Source organism: Neovison vison, chromosome 7, assembly GCF_020171115.1.
Source record: "Neovison vison isolate M4711 chromosome 7, ASM_NN_V1, whole genome shotgun sequence".
Classification (NCBI taxonomy): Eukaryota; Metazoa; Chordata; class Mammalia; order Carnivora; family Mustelidae; genus Neogale; species Neogale vison.
In genome coordinates this window covers 56806561-56822915 of record NC_058097.1, presented here as the reverse complement: position 1 = coordinate 56822915, position 16355 = coordinate 56806561, and the positions used below count along the sequence as shown (strand labels likewise).

The window sequence follows — 16355 nt, the reverse complement described above, 5'->3', positions numbered from 1 at the left end:
CTCCGCCAGAACTCAGCCCACAGCCCATAGCGGGTGCTAGGCAAATTCACCTGCTGACACAACGCCCAACCCTAGGTCACAAAGCCCAACCCTGCCCCGGAAGCCAAGAACTGAGAGAGCACGGTTTGAGATGTCTCACCTCCTCGGTAGTTGCCTCCTCCACCACTGCCGCCCCCTCGGTTCTGGAAGCCTCCTCGGTTACCCCCTGGTGGGCCTCTGTTGTCATAGCGCTGGAAGCCACCACCACCTCCGCGGCCCCGGAAGCCACCACCACCTCGGTTGTCAAAGCGCTTTTCAGGGGGTGGCCCGGCCTTGCGACCTTCCTCGTTGTACTGCCTCACCAGCTTGTCAGCCTCTTCCCGCTGCAGCTCAACGAACAGCACCTCATCCAGGAAGTCCCCGACATCCGGCAATGTGAAGTTGGCTGGGAAGAAGGCAGGGCCCCAGAGGGAACAGGGAGAGGTCAGTACCTTCCCCCGTCTGGTTCCGACACCCCCAGGACACTGGCGTGCCAGAAGGGAGATGGCAGAGGGGATGAGTAGTGAGTGACAGAAGCAAAAAAGGGTCTCAACCTAACAGTGTTCAGGGTTAACAAAGACTCTCCTGTCTCTCTTCTGAGGAAATGACCTAAGCGACACCAAATATAAATACTCCCTCCGGCCTCCCCAGGGAGTGGGCCAGGCAGGTGGAATTAGCATCCTTGTTTCTACAGAGCAGGAGATGGAAGCCAGCTCAGTACGGCACCGGTGGGTGTCAGAGGCAGCGCCTGTCGGGTCTTTCAGTGTCTGCTCCCACATATCCTCTCCCTCACCCTGGCCCAGCCCCACTAAGTCTGAAACCCATGCTCTGAGAAATTTCTGGCAACTCTTCCATTCACAGCTGCACCAGATAGGAGGTAGGAAAGAACGGACAAGATCAACAAAGGAATAAGCCAGGAGCTGGGGAAGGGACTGTGGAAGGTGCTTTCCTCTGGAAGACTGCGCTGTGCTAACCCCCTGGGAACCGCTCATCTCCTACCTTTCATTTCAAGGACCGCGTGATCTGGGACATCTTTCCCCTCCTCGTCGGTTCGCTTTATTGTCCGGTCTTTTAGGTCTTCATCAGTGGGACAAATTACAATGGCTTTGCGCTGGAAGCCTTCAAACGGTCTCATTTTTCGTCTCTGGGCTGACCCATAAACATTTGTCTAGGGTAGGTAACAGAAGAGGCAAGAAATGGTACATTACAAATTGGGTTTTTTTCTCTGTCAGGCATTATGTAGGCCAGGAACAGAAAAGTATGCTCGTTCTCCAAAGTAAAGAAACTCAGAAAACCACTCTTTCTGTGCTTTTAAGATTCTTGAGCCCATCCTCAGAAAACGGACTTGGGAAAGCGGCTGCTGACAGTCACAGGACAAGGGGTTCCCTGCGGTTGCGCTTTAAACTCCTATTTGTTAGTGGTATGCCACCTTACAATCTTCCCCCCATTCTAAAAGTAACACAGGCTCATATGATAAATACTTTAGAGTACAAGGCAGAGTAAGAATGTAGAGTAAGAACCCCTTCGTCCACTTCCTGCCAGTCCTCCTTCCCCAAAACGACTTGTACTGAATTTACGTACTTCTAAAAAGATCTGTGCAATTTTTATTTCTTTTTTAAAGCACTTAGTTTTAGACATGATAGGAAAGTCTTAGAGGTACACATGGAAAGTGCTCATGTTAAAATATGGAATGCTTCATGAACCCATGGGTCATCCTCATGCAGGGGCCACGCTAATCTTCTCTGTATTGTTCCTACTTTAGTATATGTGTTGCTGAAGCCAGCACAGATCTGTGTGATTTTTAACACAACTGCAGGGGTGCCCGGGTGGCTCAGTCAGTTGTGTCTGCCTTTGGCTTAGGTCATAGTCCCAGGGTCTTGGGGTCAAGCCCCATATCAGGCTCTCTGCTCAGCAGGGAGTCTGCTTCTCCCTCTCCCTCTGCCCCTACCTGCCCTCTCCTGCTTGCATTCTCTCTCTCAAATAAATAAAATCTTTAAAAAACAACAACAAACAAAAAATAACACAAGTGGAATCAGGCTACGTACTGTCCTGAAGGCCTTTTTATTTTTTTTTTAAAGATTTTATTTATTTACTTGACAGACAGAGACCACAAGTAGGCAGAGAGGCAGGCAGAGAGGAGGGGAAGCGGGCTCCCTGCTAAGCAGAGAGCCCGACGTAGGCCTCGATCCCAGGACCCTGGGATCATGACCCAAGTCAAAGGCAGAGGCTTTAACCCACTGAGCCACCCAGGTACCCCCTGAAGGCTTTTTCACTTAATGTTTCTCTAATTAAGGTTGCCAGCGTTCTCCTTTAATGGCTACATATTTACAGAATGGTTACCATAACTAACTGGCCCTTTCTGACACTTGTGGACTGACACTCAGTCCTTCTCTAAAGCATCAACCTCACCATAGACTTTTAACCAGGAGCTGGGCAAGGCAAGAGCCCGTGCATTTCGTAAGTTAAGTTTTGCTGCTAATGCTTCCCTTCCTCTTGGTGATGCGCAGGTGTGTGCTGGGCTGGTGGCAGCACAAAGCGGCGCTCTAGAACACACAGGACCAAAAGCAGCAGTTGCCAACAGCTTCCATTTATGGAGTACCTCCTATATGCCGGGCCCTCTGGAACTGGGGCCTGGACCCGCAGGACCCCAGAATCAGCCTATACACCCAAACCACCTGGATGCTACTGATAAAGAGAGCAGCCCTAATGCCACTCGGAATTCCCAAACCCGTCTCTGGAGGTGGTACCCAGCCACCTCTATGGGTATCCGACCTATTTAAACTTAGACACTCAACACAACTGGAGTGATGAGGAATATGTGCCTTTGAACAACTCTGAGAGGCTCTGACGGACTGAGGGAGAAGCCACAGCGGGCAACAGCCCGTAAAGGGGCGTGCGCACGAGAATATACCACATGTTGAAGCAACGGCCTGGCAGGATGCAAAGCCCTGGGTCAAGTCCTAGTGTGGCCGATAAATCACTCTGGCCAGTCCTTATAGTTGCTTCACTTGGCAAACAGAGATGAAGAGCCTCCCTGCCAGGGCTGTGAGGAAGGAGCGGAAAAGGATGCAGAGCAACAGTCCCCATGTGAGAAGTCCTTGAGCAGGGGTTCTGAGACGGCCTCCAGCACAGGAGCCGTCCTGACGCAGGCAATGCGTGCATGTGTGTAGGGGTTGCCTGGCACACCCCAGCTCGTAGGCAGTGTGTGTGTGTTTAGGGGTGGCTTGGCACACCCAGCTCTAATCTGACTTGCTCAGGTCCCACCCATGTGGTCCTGGGTGAACAGTGCCACTCAGCCTACTTGTCCGTAAAATCAACGTACTGTGCATTTAATGAGTCTCAAGCCCTTAAAAGGGAGAACAGTATGAATGTCAGACGCTCACCATTAAGACAGCAGGAGTTCATGTGTGTAAAAGCCCTTGGTTAGCCCAGGGCCTGGCTCACAGCCAGCAGTCAACAACTGGGAGCCACTGTTGTTATGGCCGTTACCGGGGAAGGACGTGTGCCGTGGTTAGCCTCACTGTAAAGTAGATGTGAAGAAATCCACACCTGGGGAAGACCAAGCCATAGCGAGTTCCCATCAGAAGGGGACGGGGGTGCCTGGGTGGCTCTGTTGATTAAGCATCTGACCCTTGGTTTTGGCTGAGGTCGTGATCTTAGGGTTTTAGGATTTAGCCCCAAGTCAGGCTCAGTGCTCAGCCTGGAGTCCCTCTGAGAGTCTCTCTCTCCCTCTCTCTCCTCCTTCTCACACAATAAATAAATAAATAAAATCTTCAAAAAAAGGAAGAAGAAAGCAGGGACAATGAGACAGGGTAGAGCAAATACGGGCTCTGGGGAGGAAGCTTGGGGCTGAAATCCCAGCGGTGCCTTCAACTACTTGTGAGACTGCAGACAAGTCACCTAATTAGCCCACGTCTCAAATTTCTTCATCTGAAAGACAAGAATCGGATCACCCACTTTCTGGCTCTGGCGAGGATTTGCAGATGTGAAAATGTCTGGCATGTGGCGAGGAGGAGGCAGGGAAAGTTCCAAGTCAACACGCACAGGGTGGATCTGAAAATTGGGCCAACAGGACTGACACTGTCCCAGGAGAGACTTCCCAGTGGAAAGGATAAAGGAAAGTTAAATTCGAAGAAAAGACAAGACACAAGAGATCCTCTCCCAAAACACAGAACAGGAAGCTGGGCTGTGAGTCAGCCAGAGGCCAGGGACCCTGGTGTACATCTGCTGGAAGATCTGGGTGGTGGGTGTAGCTGTTCTCTAAACCAATCAGACCTCTGGTTCTGACACACACCAGGTGGGGATGTTCCTTCCCTGTTCCCCGAGGAAAATGTCCCATCCTCCAGGGACAGGAAGGAGGACCGTGTGTGCTGCAAGCACACATCCATGCCGTGAGGACTGGCCCAATAGAGAGGCCCTGGACTACAAATGGTTAAGAGGCACATCAGGTTACGGAGGAAAAGTCCCTCTCCCCACTGCTCTTCCTGGACTCATTCCTGAAAGCAAAGCAGAAGGTGGCATCTGATCATAGCAAGATAGAATTTGGCCTCCTCTCGCTAAATAATGAGGTTTTCTCCTGGCACAAAAGCCAGAGTGACTGTGGCCCTAAACCAGTCTGCGGACAACCTATTCCATGGTTCTCGCCTGGAAGAAGTGATCCTCTTTTCACTGCCTTGAACCCCAAGGGCAGGGATAAACACCTCCTAGAGGCTTTCCAAGGGGCAGACCTGCCCTGTCAAGGTACAGAGGGGGCAGACAGAAGCAATGCTTTCAAGAATGCTAGTCCCTGCAGCTTCATGGAGTGGTGGAAGACGGGGCGGAGCAGCCTGGGCTCCAGTAATAGGCAGCCTCTGTCCAGGGAAGTGGCTAGACTCTGAGGGATGGCTCTTCAGACACTCTGGAATGGAGGTGCTGAGAACACACTTGGCGAGTGTTTTTAAGACTGCCTTTCCTTCCCCTTATTCCTGGACTGGGGGAAAGGAAGAAGAATGTCTGAACCAGGCCAGCAGAAATGCAAATGCTTGGCTTCCTGGAGAAAAGGGAGTTCGCTGCTCGAGGCTGTTGCTACAGCAAACACAGTGAGGTCAGAGCCCTTAGGTCGGCCCAGCACTGCTCTGGTCACTGGGGGCTGCTGGCAGCTGTTGCTAGGAGACCAGCACAACAGCTAGGTCAGCTTTTCCAGCTGTGTGGGATCCCTCTGCCCTGCTCCTGCTTCTCCCAGTCCCACCCTGTTTGAAGATGTTGACTCTAAGAAGATCTGGGGTTGTCTGTGTTCCTTGGCTTCCCGACTATCCCCAATCCCTAGCAATGTGCACCAAAGGACAGGAGTTAGGTTTCTCCAAGAAGCTATGTGGGTAGTTCTGGTGTGTGATGGTCCGTGGGACTGAGGGAGAAAAACAGTAGGCTGCTCCCAGCCTGAGTTCTCTGAGAGTCCCACTGTCCCCTGCCCAGAGCTCATCAGGGTCAAGCTGGTGGGGAGAGAAACCTGGCTGGACCCCAGAGGAGCACATTTTTTTTTTTTTTTTTTTAAAGATTTTATTTATTTGACAGATAGACCAGAAGTGGGCAGAGAGGCAGGCAGAGAGAGGGAAGCAGGCTCCTGCGAGCAGAGAGCCCGATGCGGGGCTGGATCCCAGGACCCTGAGATCATGACCTGAGCTGAAGGCAGAGGCTTTAACCCACTGAGCCACCCAGGCGCCCCCAGAGGAGCACATTTAAAGCCAATGACAAAAGAGCACACTCTGGATGAGGAGCGAGGTAAACCCAGTGGAAGGAACCACACATGCGGCAAGAGAACTACCTGGAGTGTTAACAGCGGGACAGGCCGAGGCTCTGGGGGTGGGGAAGGTGGAGAAGAGAAACACCTCCCCCTCCACCGCCTGCCAACAAGAGGCGGTTTACTCTGTGCCTCTACTCTTGGCTCTAGGTTTCTGTCTCATGCAAAGACATGGCACTCGTCAACAGGTACCCAAAGGAGGACAACCACCACACGTTCTGCAGACTGAGGCGCGGTTGGCAACACTGTCACATCCAGCCCTGCTTCTCATTACTGCCTGGCCTGCTCTGGGCTGTTAAAGCCCGAAGGGGAACTCCTAGCCTGCAGTCCCGACTCTGGGGGTGGTTTGGGGGCCTCACAGAGGGCCCTGCAGAGGCCTTCTCAAGGCCTCCAGGACAGCTCCTGCTCCTGTCCTGTCTCGAAGCCTGTTGTAGGCCAGGGGCAGGCCAGGCAGCACCTCATTCCAGAGGCTTTCCACGGATAAGCAAGAATCCCAAAGAGCACTTGAAGTGATGCAACCTCTGTTCCCCTTTCTCTTCAACCTTTCACCAGCCAGGCGAAGTGAGCCCTGTCCCTCCCTGATGAAAACATGACCATGGTTCACCACCGCCCTCAGGACAAAGTCTCAATTCCTTTTATCATTGTCCATGTCCTGGCCAGGCACCCCACCTCCAGAAAGTTTTCCTAATTTTCCACCACGGCCCCCACCATTCTTGGCTGTGACTTTCTGAGAAGTCAGCAGAGGCCTGTTCTACCAATAAAGCAACTGCAAACTTCAAATAGGTTCCTTTCCCAAATGAGGCCTCAGCTTCCCCTCTGGTCCACTTTGCTCCTTGCCTTCCTCAGATGTCCCACAGCTGTAACACCCCCATGATCTCAAGAGGACTCAAGTCATCACTAAATGTAGTCCAGGTCCCTACACACCTAAGAGCTTGTGCTCAATGAAACACATCCTGGGAGAGGAGCTGGGATCCTGGATGAAGGCAGAATCCTGGCTCATACAGCCTCTTTTTCCTTCCCACTCAAAGATGAGCATTTCTGAGGCCAACCTACACAAGACAGCCAAATGCAGGGAAGTCTGACCACTCAGGAAAAATCAGAGGAAAAAGGGAGCAGAGAGACCTGAGCTGAGACCCTGGGACTGCAGGATCTTTGCCTGACACACTGTTTCTGCTTTGGGAGTTCTATCTAGCTCAGGAGACAGCTATGCATCAACTTACCCCTTATCACTGTTGAAGCTGGTGGAGTGGAAAGTGCCCGCATCTGGCCAGGGGTCTGCTCTGAATCTTATATCCTACCTCCAGGCTTTTCTGGAACCCACTTTTGGGGCTTAACAAAAAGAGGTCAAACCACTGGCCTTAGACCTCGTCCTGGGCCTGAATAACCTATAGCTTCAGGCTCCAAGTCAATCCTCCAATCTGTGGTTAATGTGAGAACCCTCCTTCAGAGTTTAAGTTATTTGCCTCCCTGTTGGCTTGGGTCACTGGGCCTGACAATCAGGTCCCTCTACCAGGAGACCAGCAGCCCTAAAGAACACAGGTGCACCTAGTACAGCCCTGGACCCTGTCCCTGAATAAGCCAGCACAAGCTGAGAAGGCCCACAAGTGAGTCTTCATAGAGCTCAGCTGTTCTGTGCCTGGCTCACAGGCTGGGGGCCTGACTTCTAGGGATAGCCCACTCAGAGATGCTGAACACAGATGTTAAGACCATCTATCCCTAGGACTATAATCCTTCTTCACTGGGCCACATATTTGAAATGGGTTTTACAGATCATTTAACCAGCAAACTGGGGGCAGAGAAGGCAGATATCTAGGTATCTAAGTATCTAAGTTATCTAAGTGTCTAAGTATCTACGGTATCTTGGTATCTAAGCAAGGAAACCTCAGGGTACGAAAACACTACTGCTCTCTACTTTTCAGGACCCAGAGTCCCACTGAGACCAAATCGGACTCTAATTTCAAAATGCCCTGACAAGAAGAATGGGGCAAAGTGAACTTATTTAAAAGACAAAGTCTTTGGGATGCCTGGCTGGCTCAGTTGGTAGACCACATGATTCTCAATCATGGGGTTAGAAGTTTGACCCCACGTTGGATACAAAGATTAATAATATAATCTTTATTTTTTTTAAGATTTTATTTATTGGAGAGAGAGAGCGCACGCATGCACACACACACAAGCAGGAGGCACAGTGGGAGAGGTAGAAAGAAGCAGGCTCCCACCTGAGCAGGGAACCTGATGTGGAACTTGATCCCAGAACCCTGGGATCATGAAATAAGTTGAAGGCAGATGCTTAATTGACTGAGCCACCCAGGCGCCCCAAGAATAAAATCTTAAAAAAAAAAAAAAGGAAGAAAGAAAGAAAAATTTTAGAAAGTTTTTTAAAGGGGGAGGTTGGCTGTATGCATCATGAATGGGACTGTGCTGCGGCAATAACTCTGGGTGGCTCTTAAGACTATCTTGTGCTCAACTGTGGGTTTTGTTTTTTTTTTTTAATTAGTTCAGTGAGTTATCTTTTCTTTAAGAGTTAGTTTATTTATTTGACAAAGAGTGATCACAAGCAGGCAGAGAGAGGGGAAAGCAGGCTCCCCGCTGAGCAGAGAGCCCAATGGGGGGCTCGATCCCAGGACCCGGAGATCATGACCCGAGCCGAAGGCAGAGGCTTTAATCCACTGAGCCACCCAGGCGCCCCTCAGTGAGTTATCTTTATCAAAGTTTAGTATTATGAGATCATGTCCTGTATTCTTTACAAATTCGAGTCTTCGGGGCTCAATCCTATGACTGCAGCATTGCTCACTGGATGAAAATACACCTTTTCAGGTCCACCAGCCCATCTCACATCTCTGCCATTACGTAAGGACACCAAAAGCATGGCGCAGCCTCGGCCAATATTTAGTTTTTGTAGCATGCTGTTTCATCAACAGGCCACACATTTCCACTCTCAACACTTAACTGTTTGGCAAGATCCTTTAATTTGTCCATCATAAAACTATCAACAGCGAATAGCTTTTTTTCTTTTTGTCTTTAAGGACTGATTTCTTCTTGGGGCACCTGGGTGGCTCGGTTCGTTTAGCGTTTGACTTGACATCAGTTCAGTTCATGATCTCAGAGTCATGAGATCAATCCCCACATCGCATTGTGCTCGGCACCCAGAGGGGAGTCGGCTTCTCTCTCTCTTCCTCCCTCTACCCCTCCCCCAACTCGTGTGCCTCCTCTCTCTGCAAGAAATAAAAAAAACTTAAAAAAAAATCATTAAGAAAAGAAAGAACTAGGAACGCCTGGGTGGCTCAGCTGTTAGGCGTCTGCCTTCGGCTTGGGTCATGATCCCACAGTCCTGGGATCAAGTCCCGACTCAGGTTCCCTGCTTGGTGGGAGGCCTTCTTCTCCCTTTCCCACTCCCCGTTTGTGTTCCCTCCCTCACTGTCTCTGTCAAATAAATAAATAAAATCTTATTTAAAAAAAAAAAAAAAAAAAGAACTAGTGCCGTCTTATGCACTCTTTTAAATGTTGACTATGAGGCCTCATTTGTTCCACTATAAACAGCAGCTTACTGGTTTATTATGAAAAGGATGTAACTCCAGAACAGCCACATGGAAAAGCAGCTTCGGGCAACATACACAGAAGGGCACAGAGATCCTGTGCTCTCTCAGCACACCACTCTTCCCCAACCTCCACTGTCCACCAGTCTGGGAGCTCCTGCTCAATTGTTGTTGTTGTTGTTTTTAAAAGATTTTATTTATTTATTTGCCAGAGAGAGAGAGAGCGAGCGAGCACAGGCAGGCAGAGTGGCAGCAGAGGCAGAGGGAGAAGCAAGCTCTCTGTCGAGCAAGGAGCCTGATGTGGGACTCGATCCCAGGACGCTGGATCATGACCTGAGCCAAAGGCAGCCGCCTAACCAACTGAGCCACCCAGGCGTCCCTCAATTGTTTTGTATAAAATGCTCACTCCTATGCGAAGTCAACTTGGTTCCCTGGTTTCCAACCACTTTTCTGACAAGCCTGCCACCACCACCAGCTCTGCCCTCACGGAACTCTGAACTCAAGGGATCCGTGGGCTATGCACACGGAAGACATGCTGGTAAGGCTTCCAGGACAGGGGTGCCACAGCTCACACATCTGCACTCAGATTTTTAAGAGAGCACAAGGGCAAGGCTAAGGGCAGCAGAGACTTACTCATAGATCCCCCATTATGGGGTCAGCTACATGAGAAAACCTTCGGGACAATGCCCTGAATGATGTCTCATAGGCGGTAAACACGAGGAACTTGTTACTCTGAGAAAGGAATCCATCCTTAACCATGTTTGGGTCATTCATCCTTTTGAGAATACTGAAAGCCACGGATGATCTTCCTATCCTAACTCAAAACTGTCCAGTGGCTTGGTTTTTGTTTTTTTTTTAAAGGACGTATCTGTGCCTGCATACAAAATTCTGGTTAATTTCAAAGGTTCCCGCCTTCTTCTTAACTGGCACACAATATGTGACTAGGTACATAGTGGACAGTCATAAAAACATGCTAAAAGAAGCTGGGACGTACCTGTTTCGTAGAGTAATTAACAACAATCTCCAGCTACGATACGCCAGACCGTGTGTTATGAGGGCACCATTACGATCTCCCTCTTAACACACCAGGCGACTGAGATTTGGAGGATGAGGTCACCTGCCCACAGGCATGCAGCTAGGAAATGGCAGAGCTCGGACTCAAGCCCAGGTTTGTCCAGCTCAGAAATCCATGTCCCTCCCATCTCACTAAATAGCTCTCACCTGATGATGTTCTTTTGGGCTGCTGAGAGCCTGAGTTACATCTGGATCATGCCCCAGACCCCACCCACCGACTGGGCTCAAAGAACTATGCCAAGAGTCTGGGATCATACATGATGATCAGCACTGCAGTCCAAGTATTCTGGGGAAAAAAATAAAAGTACCAGGCACCCAACAGGCCCCTTTCCTTTCCTGGGGCAGGACGGTCACCAGCAAGTACCTGATCTAGGATATAGTTGCGTTTCTTGCGGGCGGCGATCTGGATGAGGCGGTTGAGGCACTGGGTGGCCTGCTGGATGAGGACATCCCAGCGGCCGGCATAGTTTCGCTGCCGGCGTAGGCCCATCACCTGTGGGCAGAGGGTGGTGAAGGGGTGGGTGGTCCTGGCTGCAGGGCAGCACTGGGGGGGGGTATATATGTAGTGACCAGGGGCCATTCTTACCCGCATTTTATCCATGATGGCATTGGTACCCAGAATGTTGTACTTCTTGGAGGGGTTGGAGGCTGCATGTTTGATGGCCCACGTGGTCTTACCGGCAGCAGGCAGGCCCACCATCATCAAAATCTACAAGAATGGGACAAAGAGGGACACTGAAGTAGTAGCAGTAGGTGGCATGGAGGCCTGGCACCACCCTCGCTCACTGGTAACCTCAAGGGTAACCCAACCTCATGGCTGCCTCCAGAAAACAGCAGCAGTAACTGCGTCTACACAGTGCTGTTGTTGACATTCAAAGACATGAAGGCTGTCAGAGTCTTAACAGATGGCCTCGCACGGGGCGAGCACAAAATTAAGTGCTGTTCTTGTGAATATTTACACTTTGGTTCAGGCAGGATTAGGTGGCTTCTGACAGGGAAAACCCCGGACAGGGTCACACACTGAGAATGGTGCACATAGCGGCCAGGAGAAGTGGTACAACCCTCTTGGAGGCTGAGAAGGGGACAGACTACACGCATGAGGACAAGCATGATATTTTAGTACATTCAGAATCTGGCAAACACTAGATACAACCTAAATACCTACAACAAGAGGGGAGCAATTCGTTTGTCAGGCCATTAAAAATGGGTTTAAAAAGAGGGTTTCATGTAGTTGGCTAAAGCTCACAAAATAATGTTGAATGAGAAAGGCAGATATCAAAATGCTTATATTTTATCATCTCAAATTATAAGTGTGTGTGTACAAAACAGGTACCCAGCAGAGCAAAAAAGATAGACAGCCTAAGCTCAAAAACTTTACTGGTGAACTTACTTGCAGATAGTGGAATTATGAGAAATTAACTTTCATGTTCAGTTTTTTAGGAATAAGCATAAAAATCACTTTTGTATCTGAAAAACCATCATTTTGAGAGCAAAGCTCCCTGGTTGAGCTTCTGCAGCCAAATCACTCCCAAGATCTCTTGTCATTTTTATTCATCAGATGGTCTTGCCCTCCCTGAAGGAGCCATGTGCAAGAAGCCACATAACACTTTCTTTGGGAACCTTTCCAAGACTTAGGTCTCTCACCTCAGCCTCTCCCTCCTCCGTGCAAGCCACACCGTGGCTCCCCTCTCCTCTCTCTCCCAGCCCTGGGAAGCCTAGAGGAAGCAGTCCCCCACCCAACCCCAAGGTTACTCCCTTCCCGAGTTATGCTCTCACCACCTGGCTGCAGTGTCTCCCCTCTGCCTTGGCACCAATGTGGCTCTGGAGAGGTGGCCTCCATTGCGGTCTTCCAGGCCCACTCACCTCACACTCTGCCTTGCTCTTTGGTCCAACGGTGCCCCGGGTCCGCTCACTCAGGGGAAGGTGCTGGATAAAGGTAAAGCCTGGGAGGACGGAACAGTAGGGCTCTGCCCGCTGCCCGAAGTTGAACTCCACCGCACAATTCTTCACCAGGACATGAGGGTAGAGGGCCTGACCGCCCAAGGCTTCCTTCTGGATCCGGAAGGCAATGCCCATCCACTTCCCATTCTTGGTGAAGGAGAGTTCCACATCATTTCCACATTCAAAGTCCTAGAAGAAAGAGCCAAAGGAAGATAACTGCCAACGCTTAGCTTCAGACACTAGGAAGAGCAAAGCTAGGAGGCAGCAGATGTGGGGAGTGGAAATACAGCCGCCTTCCCACATTTAAGTGCCCCCCCCACCCGCCAGCAGATACAGGAGGTGGCGCCAGGGAACAGCTGAGAAGGTGCGGCCAAAGCCCTTCTTGTCCCCAAATCCCAAAGCTGGGGGATGTGACACGTGTCATTTTAGGAAGCTCCAAGTCTTGTGCCTAAGACAAATGTTGACAGAAAAGGCGATTCCGTCTGTCCTCAAGCCTAGCAAGAGTAGTCTGCAAAGAGAACAGATGGAAGGAAAGCCACAGCAGGGCTTCTCGAGTGAAGCTCAGCTCTACAAATGCTTTCATTCGTTTAACATGTGTTCAGCAGCTCCTGCTCTTCCTGGGGCATAGATCTGTCAGGGATCCAGGCCTGTTGGAGCACGGGGCCTGGTGGGGCATCAGACAAGGACACTATCCTAATTTAATAATAGTACCTACCCAGGAGCAAGATTCTCTGAGGAGGGGACCTGCAAGCCAAGTCCTGAACAATACATGGAAACAAGCCAGGTCTTCGGGGGGAGGAAAGAGTCCTACAGAGCAGTGTTGTTTGTGTACAAATCCGATGGGGAGAGAACAAAGGGTCAGCCTGGCTGAAGCACACAAGAGGAAGAAGGAACTTCAGGTGCGGCAGGAGAGCCAGGCGTGCTTGTCCATTCAAACCCCACCGAGTTCCTATGGACCAGCTGGAGCTCAGTGGTTAAGACCGTCTGGGAAGGCAGACTGCTTCAACTCTGCTATTTACTAACCATGTGACCTTGGAGTTCATCTACAGTTTCCTTATCACACAAGGGGGGCCATGACAAGACTATGCTGCAAACCGGACTAAGTGGGTTAATGGGAACGATGAGTCCGAGATGCCAAGCACCGTGGGGAGACATGGTCCCTGTCCCGTGTTGTGAGGGGCTCTCTGTCACCTGGGGAGTTTGGACTCCATGCTGATGGCAGAGCAGAGCCCCTGACTTGTTTCAAACAGGGGAGGGGCTTGGTCAAAGCCACTTCAGGAAGATCATTCTGGGTGCAAAGCAAAGGTTTACATTTAAGGGAGACTCAAAACGTGGGATCAGATGGCAGCCTGAAGCAAAGCACAAGGTCAGGTTCCTGATAAAAGCACAAGACCTGGTATTCTTTTCCTTTGGAGTGGGGAGAACACCTTGGAACCTGTCCTTTAAGAAGTGACGAGAATCCCTTTCTCTAAGTAGCTTCCTCACCAGTGTCCTCAGCACTCACAGGACAAAGCTCGATATGGTCGTTATCTGTTCATCTCTAAATGCCCGCAGAGGTCAAGATCATGCAGGGCAGACACCCAAACATCTGGCAAAGGGACTCCTGCCCAATCCCTGCTCATGTGAACAAGAGTGGCCGAGGTCACCTTTACTCTCTCACATGGAGATGAGCATCCCGGGGGTCAGCCTCACTTGGGGAGCTTACTATATTGTACAGAAACCAGCACCCCCTCAACTGACAAATCCACCACCCATGGGCCCATCTGTCCAAGAGGCAAGGGTGGTCCTGTCAGTCCTGCTAAAGCACCCTGGTGCTGGTCCAGGGTCTCGAATCCCAAATTCATCATGCCCGGTGTTATCCTCAGTCTTCTGTAAGGCTCCAAGCACAATATTCCTTATGGTCTACTGAAAAGGGTTCTATGGTTCTCGCTGCCTGACAGCCATTGTATCCTCTTCTGTGAATGTTGAGAACTTGGGATCTAACACAAACGGGCTCCCCCTGGCTTCCCTCAGGCTCCTAGTCTTCACATCTCCTCCAATCCATCACCCCAAGCCTTCTAAAAAGTTATGGCACCCTTTGAAAAAAGGAAACTGTGCATGGGATCTTAAAAACAGAAGGAGTGGGATTCCTGGCTGAATGATCTAGTTGTAGCAAGAGTCAAGGCCTGTAGTTATGCCCTAGCACGCACACACAGAGCCTCATGCTCCAATGGGACAGAATCCAGGGGATGCTGCCATACACTGAGAATGTGTTAAGATGCCACAGCCTCTCTGGAGCACAGTCTTGGTGGCAGCAACTGAAACTTTAAAATACACTTCTGATGGTGCCTGGGTGGCTCAGTCGTTAAGCGGCTGCCTTCGATTCAGGTCATGATCCCAGGGTCCTGAGATCGAGTCCCACATCAGGCTCCCCAGCTCTGCGGGAAGCCCCACTTTCCTTCTCCCACTCTCCCCGCTTGTGTTCCCTCTCTTGCTGTGTCTCTGTCAAATAAATAAATAAAATCTTAAAAAAACAAAACAAACAAACAAAACCCCCCCCACCTCGGACCTAGAAATTGCACTTTCAGGAATAAACACTACAGGTAGATTCTCATAAGAAGGCAGGGATGGATGTTGTGCCAATCACTTAGCCCAGCACTGCCAACTGTGCTCCACTGGGGAAGTGGGAGACCCAGGCGATCCAAGTGTGGAAACACAAAAAGAACCCAAGATACTGTGGTACATGGGGACAGGACAAGCCACCACTGTAGCATCGACTACCCCAGCAGACCGCTTCCTGAGCCATTGACAGGAGATCGGCTAAATGAATGCCAGGTAAACCGATTGCCTGCATCAGAATACGAGGCAGCCACCAGATGAAAAGGGGAGACACTAAGCAAATGTCCACTAACAGAGAACTGAACATATGAACACGGCAGGTGCACACGACTGCAGACTATGTGCAAGAACCAAAAGTCTAGGTAATGACAGCAAAAATCTCTAAGATAAATAATTAAACAAAAACCAACATGAAACAACACGGGTGCTGTTGCTACCTCTTCTGTAAAAGAAGGGAGATGATCATCATCTTTCTTGTATTTGGATGAAGAAATCCCGAGGACCGGGGATTCCTGTGTGCTGGGAGCATATGTGACCACGAGTGGAGGGGGAAGGCCTACAGGAGACTTTGCACTGCTTATCTTCTGACATTATCTCTCTTGATATCTTTGGAAACCAGATGAATTCCTTAACTATTCAGAAATGTTTTTAACTGAGCTAAATCTACATTATTTGTGTGAAGAAGAAAAGACAGCCAAGATTAACTGTTAAATGGGAAATTAAAATGTAAAGTTTAGAGCAGTTCGTAGAGCATAAATGTGATGAATTTTTGGTTAAGAAAACATTTTTTTTTAAAAGATTTTATTTATTTGGGAGAGAGGCAGGCAGAGAGAGAGGAAGCAGGCTCCCCGCTGAGCAGAGAGCCCGATGTGGGACTCGATCCCAGGACACTGGGATCATGACCTGAGCTGAAGGCAGAGGCTTTAACCCACTGAGCCACCCAGGCGCCCCAAGAAAACATGTTTCTTATTAAAAAGATAAGAAGGTCATGAAAGACAAGAGAAGGCTGGGAAACTTATTTCACACTAAAGAGCCCTGACAAGAGAATGCAATCCATAACCCTGGACCATAACAAAATTGCTCTAAAGGATACTGCTGGGACAACTAACAAAATTTAAATGTGACTATGGAGGAGATAATAGTATTATATCAATGTTAAATTCGATAACTGTGCTGTGGTTAAGACTGCAGTTTTATTCTTACAAAATGCAGGCTAAAGGACTAAAAACCAAAAACATGACGTAGGCACCCTACTCTCCAGTGGACCAGATACCAATCAGACACAGACACCTCTATGTTTGAGAAATGATAAAAGCAAATTGGCGAATGTTAGAATCTGGGCAAGACTGAGGTTTCTTAAGGATTTTGAGTTTGAAATCATCTTCCAGTGAGAGTGAAAGGGAAAAAAGAGT

The 16355-nt window shown here is 49.7% G+C and overlaps 1 protein-coding gene and 1 non-coding gene across 5 annotated transcripts in view; both read right to left on the bottom strand.

Moving 5' to 3' along the window:
- The window catches only part of HNRNPUL1 (heterogeneous nuclear ribonucleoprotein U like 1), a 37185-nt gene that overhangs the window by 4584 nt on the left and 16246 nt on the right, over positions 1–16355 (bottom strand). For all 4 annotated transcript variants that reach the window (XM_044257368.1, XM_044257364.1, XM_044257365.1 and 1 more), the window contains exons 8-12: positions 12268–12534; positions 10991–11113; positions 10769–10897; positions 1018–1186; positions 140–424 (exon numbers count right to left, since the gene is read on the bottom strand). In XM_044257368.1, coding sequence (XP_044113303.1) covers positions 140–424; positions 1018–1186; positions 10769–10897; positions 10991–11113; positions 12268–12534 — 973 coding nt within the window. The remainder of the gene's footprint in view (positions 1–139; positions 425–1017; positions 1187–10768; positions 10898–10990; positions 11114–12267; positions 12535–16355) is intronic.
- LOC122914789 lies at positions 1698–1804 on the bottom strand. The gene has a single exon (XR_006385867.1). It is a non-coding gene; the product is annotated as a U6 spliceosomal RNA (small nuclear RNA).